The sequence below is a fragment of the Ambystoma mexicanum genome, chromosome 1p, assembly GCF_040938575.1.
Source record: "Ambystoma mexicanum isolate Mex_15411 chromosome 1p, UKY_AmexF1_1, whole genome shotgun sequence".
In the NCBI taxonomy this organism is placed as follows: Eukaryota; Metazoa; Chordata; class Amphibia; order Caudata; family Ambystomatidae; genus Ambystoma; species Ambystoma mexicanum.
The window spans coordinates 1,476,413,488-1,476,423,436 of NC_090921.1; the positions used below are offsets into that span (position 1 = coordinate 1,476,413,488).

The 9,949-nt window shown below is 45.1% G+C and overlaps 1 protein-coding gene across 3 annotated transcripts in view; it reads left to right on the forward strand.

Annotated features, from left to right (window-relative positions):
* The window catches only part of LOC138455904 (G patch domain-containing protein 4), a 296,404-nt gene extending 286,990 nt beyond the window's left edge, over positions 1 to 9,414 (forward strand). For all 3 annotated transcript variants that reach the window (XM_069607140.1, XM_069607141.1, XM_069607142.1), the window contains 2 exons: positions 7,924 to 7,974; positions 8,789 to 9,414. In XM_069607140.1, coding sequence (XP_069463241.1) covers positions 7,924 to 7,974; positions 8,789 to 9,302 — 565 coding nt within the window. In that variant the 3' untranslated portion in view covers positions 9,303 to 9,414. The remainder of the gene's footprint in view (positions 1 to 7,923; positions 7,975 to 8,788) is intronic.
* The last annotated feature ends 535 nt before the right edge of the window (positions 9,415 to 9,949 follow it).

Below are 9,949 nucleotides of genomic sequence, written 5' to 3' on the forward strand. Positions count from 1 at the left end.
CTGCATTCCTTTTGCCCGCTCTGCTTCAGTCAGCCACTTGCTTCTCTCTTGCTCTCTTTTTCCTTCTTTCTCTTTTTCCTTCTTTCTCTTTTTCCTTCTTTCTCTTTTTCCTTCATTCTCTTTTTTCTTCATTCTTTTTCCTTCTCTTTTTCTTTTTCCTTCTCTCTTCACCCCCCCCCCCTCACCCCACTCACCCAACAGCCCCTTCTGGTTGTGCGGCCAGGGTCTCACCACCTGCCCCTCAGATAACCTTGACTAGGCACAGATCCCACGATAACGAGCAATGTTCCGACCACCAATAGCCGCCTGCAGGGTGCTTTGCTCCGGCTCCCTAGCCACGCTGCAGCCCCTCACAAACACCGGGCCAGCATATCAGCACGCTGTTCTCCTCTGGGCCATAAATCCTGCTGCTCTCTGCTTTTTGGCTTCTCTGGTCCAGACAACGTCCCCAGCTCTCTTTCACTTGTGCAGAACCACACCTTTTATAGTTAAGTCAAGTGGAGTCAGATGTGTGTGATAATTACTAAATGCCTGACGCTATCAATGAGACAACTAAGTTCTTTCTACAATCGGTTTCCTTTACACTCCCCATTTTATTCCTATGGGAAATCTTTACTACTCCCGATTGCCTCTTCCTCATCTCAGTAGTTGAAAGTGGGGAGGGGGAGATGGAATGCTTCTGGAAATAACCCATGAAAGCTGAGGGAAAGGGTTTTGAGTTCAAATGGGATTGTAGGGGAGAATGTGTTCCCGTTACTTTTCTAGGGAGTGGTCTTGGTTCATAGGACAGTCTTGTAATCGTGTCTGAGGAGTGATTATAGGGAAAGGAGTCTTGTATTATGACTTGGACAGGTAGAAGCGGAACTCTGCCCTTCGAATGCGGAACTGATCCTTCAACTACAACAGACGTGTGGAGAGCATTGGGATAGGTTGTGTAAACTGAATTATAAGAAATACATAGAGAGGCAGCACGCGGGTGGTGACAAGACAGGACGGCTTCTGGCGTGGTTATATAAGAGCGAAACCCCCAGACCCACCATCAGGGCAATAGCAAGAGACGATGGCAGTGTGGCTGACACCCAAGAGGGAGTTAATCAGGAATTTGCCACGTACTACATAAAACTGTATGAGGATGGTGAGGAGGATAATCAAGAGAGGATAAATGAGGCACTCGAAGATATAGGACTGCCCAGGATAAGTGCGGAAGAGAGGGAAGAGTTGGATGCACCAATCACCTTGGAGGAGCTAGAAGCGGTGGTGAGACAATTGCCTACTAGTAAGACCCCAGGGGCGGACGGGTTGCCGAGTGAGTTCTATAAAGCATACATGGCAGTAGTGCTCCCTCCAATGCTGAATATGCTAAATGAAGCGTTTGAGACGGGCCAGCTGCCAGAGTCGCTCAGGGAAGCAATTCTAATCCCGCTTCCTAAACCAAATAAACCTGGGCACAGTTGTGGTTCCTACAGACCACTATTGATGTTGAACCAGGACAGCAAGATACTAACAGCTGTTTTGGCGGGCAGACTGCGGAGAGTCCTAGACAAACTCATACACCCAGATCAGACGGGGTATGTTCCAAACAAGAACATAACTCCTAATCACCGGCGACTCCACCGAGTCATAGAATGGGCGGGGGGTAATGAGGGTGACATGGCAGTAGTGTCCCTGGACGCGGTAAAGGTTTTTGATTCTGTCAAGTGGCCATGGCTGCTGTCGACTCTGGCGGAATATGGGATGGGGCCCGGATATATAAGATGGGCAAAGATGTTATACAGTGCGCCGCTCGCTAGAGTTAAGACGGGAGCTGTCATTTCAGAGAGATGGCGGTTAGGCAGAGGCACTAGACAGGGATGTCCATGGTCCCCTATGTTATATATAGGCATTGGAGCCTTTGGCCATATACCTACGACAGCAGTATGACACCACAGGCATCGAGGTGGGAGGAGAGCAACATTTGATCTCCTTATATGCAGATGATATGCTATTGTACCTGAAGCACCCGGAGGAGAATCTCCAGTATATTTTGGAGGTTATGGATCGGTACGCGGGGCTATCTGGGATAGCAGTGAATGCTCAGAAGTCTGTAATTTTCCCGTTCGGTAACTATAAGGGACTCCCCATAGAACAGCTGCCGGTACTGCAGGCTCCTTGGGCTGCTGATACCTTTCGATACCTTGGGGTAGATGTGTATCATACGGTTGAACACGCACATACGCACAACACAGAGGTGGCCGTGAGAAGAATTGAGAAAAGTATGCAATTTTGGGGGAGGCTGCCGCTGGCTATGATGGGGCGTAGTGCAATGCTTAAGATGGTGGTCTTGCCCAGACTCCTGCATTATTTTGGAAACATTCCATACCTCATACCTGGGAAGTTTTTTGCCAAGCTCATTAGTATATGTAGGGACTTTTTGTGGCAGGGAACCAGATGCAGGGTGGCATTGTGGAAACTGCAAAATTTCTACGAAAAAGGGGGGATACGGCTCCCCAACTACGAGGCTTACTATGTAGCGGGCCAACTGCAGTACGTTGCTAAGTGGCTCTTGGATGAATGTACCCCTGAATCCAGATTGTTTAGGGCAGACTGTGCCCCATTTTACTTAAAAGAAATGATCCGGTTATCCGAAACAGAAATGCAGGGGCGCCCCAGGATGATGATGCTTGGGTGGAGGATTTGGCGCCGCGCGTGCAAGATGATGGAAATCCCGTCTCCGTGCTCCCCGCACATACCGCTGGTGGCACTGGCTAAGGGAGATGTGCAACTGCGTAGGATGATTAGAAACCACTGGGAATCAGTGGGGGTGGCAACGGTGGGAGATGTTTGGCGGGAAGGAGCCATCTTAAATTTTGAGGAGTTGGGTGAGGAAACAGGCCTGCACGTAGGCCAATATATTGCATATCATAGACTGGCGCGGGAAATTAAGAAGACTTGGCCCAAAACTATTCTTGAAGCAGAGCAGGATGGTAGTGCAGACGCTATATATGACATAACGGAGGGAGGGCACGAGATTTCAAGATTGTATGATATGCTGATGCTCAGGATTGGTAAAGAACCAATGCAACTTAGATTAGATTGGGAAAATGAGGTGGGGGCCCCGATGGAAGATGGGATGTGGGAGCGAGCTCCGCGGTATCATCAGAAGGTGTCGAGAAACGCAAGGTTGAAACAAATACAATTATATGTTACGCACAGGGCGTATATGACACCCCTGAGGATATCAAGGTTTAAAAATGCGGGTAGAAAAGCATGTCCCAAGTGCGATGAAGAACAGGCTGACATGGCACACATGTTTTGGTCCTGCCCTGTGGTTGGGCGCTTCTGGAGCGAGATAGCGGCGAAACTGGCGGATAAAGGAGTCACACTGGTTGTGGAGTCAGCTTGGGCCTGTCTATTGGGGGGGTTCCCTAGATCGCAGAAGCTGAAGCATGTTAATAAATTGAAGGATTTGGCGTATGTGTTGGCTAAGAGGAGGATCGCCATGAAGTGGAAGGCTTGTCATAAACCGCAGGTGGAGATATGGTGAAAGGAATTGCAAAAGGGGGTGGAAGCAGAGACCATGGCATGGCAGGAGTCCAGTATGATGGGAGGGGGAGAAGAGATAGGAACCCTGTTGGCCTGGAAATTACTGATAGCGGAACTGTTTGGAACGATGCCAGACTTGACGGATTCCAATGGAGAACAGACCTCACCGCGCAGCGCGAATCCAGAGCAAACAGACTTGATGGGCTCTTAAGGGGGGTGGGTTTTGGGGAACAGAGACCAAATTGTATAATGTACAAACTTGAAATTGTATTGTGGCATCTTGCACTGTACATGTGGTCTGTATTGTTTTGTTGGTTGAAATATAATAAAAAACGTTTATAAAAAAAATAAAAAAATAAACTCTGCCCTTGTGTCACTTGGGTGTTCTTCCTCCCCCTCTCAGGTAACTGACTCCTTTTATTTCTCCCTGTTGCGTCATAAATGACAGGATATGAATCACAGGCTGTTAAGATAGATTTCTGAACTCTGTCCTGGAGGGGCAGAGGTTCAGAAGGCCAGCCTAGTTTCTTGGAACAGGGTAACCTCTGGACAGGCCAGACCAATCAAGGTAGCGATCGCTGCGGTCAAGACTAGGTCTCGAGAGGGGTGAGGGTGACTGAAAGCCCGCAATGATCACACACAGCAAGGACGCGTGCAAATTACTCCAAGCAGGTGTTATATTAAAAATATAGACACATTTATTACAAGGCCTTTGTAATATTGACCATATTAAAGAATCAAGATAAAACTCAAGTAAACCAACACATCACAATCAAATACAATATATATACAATTACCGAAGGGTCTAAAGAGTTAGAAGCACGAAATATGCAGACCACCTAGATGGGGAGGAAAACAGGCAGTGCAAGTAATCATTTAGACCCAGTTCGCCTTCAGAGGCCATCTAACTAGAAGGAAGTCCGAGCCCTATGAAGAGTGGAGCCCTGTGCTCAAAAGTACCTGCACAGGCTGGTGCCGATGGGCCAAGAGGAGTCTCTTCAAGGAAGTCAGGCAGTTCAGAGTGGTGAACAAAGCAGGGCGAACAGATCTCTGCTATTCAAGCGCGGCCTCCACTTGCGGGCAGAAGTAGAGCGCGAGTGCAAAAAAGGTGTGCTGTTTAACACAGCGATGAAAAGCTACAGACTACTGCAGGAGTGCGACCAGTTCCTAGCGTTGCTACTCACCGGTCCCCGATGCAGGCAGACCCAGGCTTCTCCGCGTCAGTTTCAGTGCTGGCAGGTTCAGATACGAGCAGGGGACGTCTCGGCGTCGTGTAGATTCCGCGGCAGCAGAAGTTAGATTTGAGGATGTCCCAAACTCAGTGAACCCGCACAGATTGTTACCACAGCAGAGCAACCAAGCGGCTGTGTGTATTTCAGCCCAATGTACACTTCTCACTTCAGACCTGGGAATGCCAAGTGTACGAATCGTGTGAGAGTGCTTAGGACTCAGAATACAGCAGCAACCTGACGGCGGTTACAGAGCAAGACTCCTGGGTAAGCTGGTCAGTCCACTGGATGGCCCAGAGACGCTTCCGAAGGCTTAAGTGCAGGAGATGATGAAGATGCCGAGAATAGTTGTTCCCACTATTCCAAAGGGTCGAAGTACCAGTACAGGCCTTCTCGTTCGATCAGAGGCAGAATGGTTTCACAGAACGACAGCAGTGCAGAGGAGCAGTCCTTCAGCGGGTCACCAGCGATTCCTCGGTTCAGCCTCGTAGTTGCAGGATACTTGGCTCCTGTATCCCTTGTTCGTGAGAACTCAGGAGATCGACATGGTAGTTCCCTTCACGCCAAAACGGAGGGGACCCAATGGGAGATCTGTTCACAAAACACTCACACCATACGTGGACCTATCACGGACCACGGTGGTCCCAGGCATTGAAGACACACTAGACTCTCTGGCACCCAGGATGTGTATTGGGACCAGACATCCCAGCCCACATCCGGGAGGCACACACAAGTCCTGTAGAAGCCCGCAAAAGCATCTGTGTTTCGTGGGAAAGTACATACCCAAATAAGGAAGGCCCCGGGTCGGCTCGACCTGGCGAAGGTGAAGGGGGCAAGACCAGTCAGCGGGCAGGACAAAGAGCCTTGTGGTCTGAGCATTTTGGGAGCCAGGCCACCATTTTGGGCTAAGCGTGAGAAACGCGCTTAAACAGCCAAAAGGAGCTCAAAACACAAAGAAACGATCGCTGCCACCAGTCCCGTCCGTGATTCACTTGCACTGTTCGTTAACAATCCAAAGAGAGTGTCTAGGGCCTGTAGAGTGACTAGAGACCCAAGAGAGCAGTAACTTAGCTTACAGTGCCCTCTTGTGTCATGTTGCGCAAAAGCTGCAACATGATAAAAGAACTACGGAAAACGTTTCCCGGTACTGACCGTATTAAGGGCATGTCAGTTTCCCCGTAAGAAGGGAGCGAAAGCCCAGAGGAGTGCGGCGGAAGGCTGCGCTTCTCTGGCAAAGTCTAGATCAGGGTGAAAACCACAGCAAAAAGTTTAGGTGTTGCCACATGGAAGGAAAATTACCTACAAATAAGAATTCTTTCCTAACACAGGCCATGACTCCTGAATAAAAGTTGTAGGAATCAACATAGCCCATCAAGGCGCCGGGACTTCCTTTTCCTCACCTTGAGCTTTGCTTTCCCTGGTCTGTTTTATACAGATGTTAAAACAGTCTTAGGTTTACACCTACCTTTAAGTTGCTGATGGTTCCTTTAAAAAGTATATGGGTTTTACTTGCATTGGTCTGCCTTGGGCCATCCTAATATAAGTTAGCAAGTTATTGCTTATCTTAGACCTGAAAAGTAACTGTAATAGTATATTAAAACATTAGATTTTACCTGCCTAGAATAGCTGTGTGCCATTCTTAAAGTGTTCAGAGGGTGTAGCTGACCTTGGTCTGCCTGATGCAATCCTAAATAGTGTAACGCATTTTTGCTTATTTTAGTCCCTAATCCACTGAGCGGAAAAGCAACTGTAATTGTATATTACACCAACAGGTCATACTCGCCTAGTATAACGGTTTTATCCTGAATGTGGTTATAGATTTCTACTGTTCCTTGAATGATTGTTCCATTATTCAGTAAAGTATGCTTGCAGGTTAGTTTACGAAGTGATTTCTTAACTGAGTGTCACTGCACAACTGCTAGGTTCTACTACCCTTGTATAAAAGTAATCAGAAAGTAACTTATGGTTTTACTCCCCATGAATCAGTGTGTCCTATACTAAATGTGTTTGATAAGCTCTTAATTGCCTACAAATACTGTTTGCTTTCTGAACAAGGTTTATGCTTCGGTCTGTGTACTTTAAAGCATTGTGTGTGTTTTTATTGTGTTTATAATTTTAAGACAAGTACTTAACCCCCCCCCCCCCAACACCCCTCCCCCATAGATTTATCTTGCCTTAACTTGTATTTATAATCTTTATTTTGTATAATACTTCTGGTTGTCAGTGTTTCTATTGAACCCTTGCTTTGTACCTTCCTACAGCTCTCCCTCCCTCCTAAGGTAAGCATAGCTGCTTTGTCTATGCTACCATATACTCGGGTGGTACAATCTTGTACAAAGAGTAGAGTTTTGTACTATCTCATTTGTATAGTTCTACTAGGCCATTAGTTGAACTTCAGAAAAACTGTCCTAACAAATAGTCAAAATCATATAGTTTAGGGGGCCCATACAATGGGATCGCAAAAAATGGATTGCTGTCCCAACATTGTGCACAAAACGTGCCAGAAAATGTGGTACTGGACAATGTCTGACCTTCCTTGCTAAACATTTTCTTGCTAGTACATTTGCAGTCATTTTCTTTATTTTGACATTTTTAGAAAGAAAGGCTTGTGTAATTGCTATTTTCTTGTGGCTATTATTTTGGTGCTTAAATGGCTGGAGACTTTCAAGAAAGTCCTGATCCCTAGAGTGGAAATAAGGACAATGAAAGGAAGTATGTTACCCATGTTGCATGAGGTTGCAACAAGGGTCTTTCCACAAAAATACACCTTTGCAAGGGAAGGATAAGTCAAAATTGTCTGTTTCTTAAAAATCTGCCCAACTATGTATTAATAAAAATGGTCTCGTAAAACGTCAGTCTACTGTTTTTGGTGACCTTTCTGCATGTATGTTTGTCAATCATTCCCACTGTTCTCCCCGACATAACTCTCCCCACAACCACCACCCCGTTGATCACCCCTTTATTTGCCCAACTCTACACTTCGCTGAGAAAGTAAACTTAGTTTTCACTGTAGAAAATGCACCAAAGTAGAACGGTTTGTTTTGGATTATGTTCTGTTCTTTGATCACCTTCCTAAATGAAAATACAACGCTTTGCTTTTTAGCAGAGGTTTTGATTGCGAGCCAGAGTTTGAGATGTCCCAAATCAGTCACTAAGCATTTTGTTTCAACAGGATTACTGATGACGAGCTTATCCAAGCCTGCGGAGGACGCACTGCACACAAGTAAGCTGTGGTTTTAATTTTCCCCACTTAATCAATTTTAAGAGCATGACAAAGCTCGAACAAGATGTGATCATAGTTTGCCTGAACTCTTCACTTATCCCAGCTCCCCTCCACCAACCCACCCTGATGTAAGACTGCAATGTTAAAGTCAACAGACATTGAATAACCCAAAGGAAACCTATTATTTCAGCATCTTCCTTGCAGGCCATAATAGATTTCCTAGATCTTCCTAGATCTGGAGTGGTATTACACTTGTAGTAAGCTCTTTTGTGAACAATTGAACGCTTAGATTTGTGTTGTTTTCCGATTTAACTGGAAATAAAAACTGTAGGCAAAGAAATCCCATCATGCTGAAGATTAAACCTGAAATTATCTTTAACTCGTTCTTGTTTTTTGTTATTATGGCCATTATTGAAAACCTAGGTCTTTCACAGAGCAGGAACAAGAGCCCTGACAAACAAAAAAAATCCACCCACAGAAATGACCATCTTTGATCTACCTATCTGTTGTGCTAGAGTAATGGCAGATAAATGTTGGCATAGTCGGAAGGTCCTGCAAATCATCGCAAGGATCACCACTTCCTGTGTAGTCCTCTTTCTGGTTCATAACTTTGTTAATGTGTTATATCGTTCTGTTTTAGTTTGAGGTGTGTTGAAAGATTTAAATAATTGGCAGCAAAACAATCTGCTTCATAAGTGCACCACTTGGGTCTGGATATCTTATTTCAGCATACTCGTGTTGAGGGATTTCATGCTATTGGGAAGACACTTTGGTTACTATTTTTAAATAATTAGTTATGATTTCTTTTGTTTAGGGGAGCACGCCATGGCCTTACAATGAGTGCAAAACTTGCTCGGCTGGAGGAGCAGGAAAGAGAATTCCTAGCAAAATATGGAAAAAAGGATCTTAACTGTGTCAAAGAAAAGCAATCAAAGAAAGTGCTGGAGGACGATAGCGTTTCAGAAATTGTCAAGAAGCGCAAGAAAAAGAAGTCTAAGAAATCAAGGGAAAGCTTCGAGGCTGATGACACTGCTCATGAGACGGACTTACCCAAGCTGAAAAAAATACGTAAGGGGAAAGAAACAGTTTTGGCTAGTGAAGTGCTAGAGCCAGTAAAAACAAAACTAATACATGTGGAAAGTGAGGTGCAAATGGTATCGCTTGGCAGTGAGACTGAGCTGCAAACGAAGGGAAAGGAAGAAACCAAGGAGAGGAAACGGAAGAAAAAGCCTATCGGAGTCACATTTGAAGAGCAGGAGCCAATCAAAACGGACAGTGTTGACAAGGGAAGGAAGAGAAAACTGAAAAGGCAATTGAAGGAAGACTGAGATTGATTTGTTTTTTAAACATTGTTTCTCAAATCCTAATTTATTATCAATGTCCCATGTCATTGAGTATGTGAGAAATGAAATTAAACTAATTTCTATTTTGGAGTAGCAACTCTGTGTGAGGATACATCTCTTTCATTTATATTTTTGCTATGAAGGCTGTCTGCCTTGATACTTGGAAATACCAGTGGTACACAGTCTTATAAAAAAATGATAGCCTATTTTTGCTAACATTGTTATTTCATTAACTATATAAGTCCTCAGCGTCCAAGCGTGAGGCTAAGAGAACCATCCATGATTGACACTCTTACCCGCTCAGAACTCCTGCTCAGAATCTAAAGCTCAAAGTATTTGGTCTGTTCAAAACAATTTCTCGGTATATGGGCTAAGTCTGGGATTGAGTTGTTCTGTTGATGGCCTTTAGCAAGTAAACGTTTCCTACCGTTGGAAAACATTACTTACCCAATTGTATGACCCATATCTATTTCTCAAATATTGCCATAGAGGCATGGCTTGGGTGAGAATAGGTTTCGAAGCAAGAGTTCAGCCCAATTAAGCATAAGCACTGGAACCAATGTTCTTGAAGCAGTAATTAATGTTGGAGTGATGTGATGGGACGATACATTTGGTGTATAAACACCCTCTTG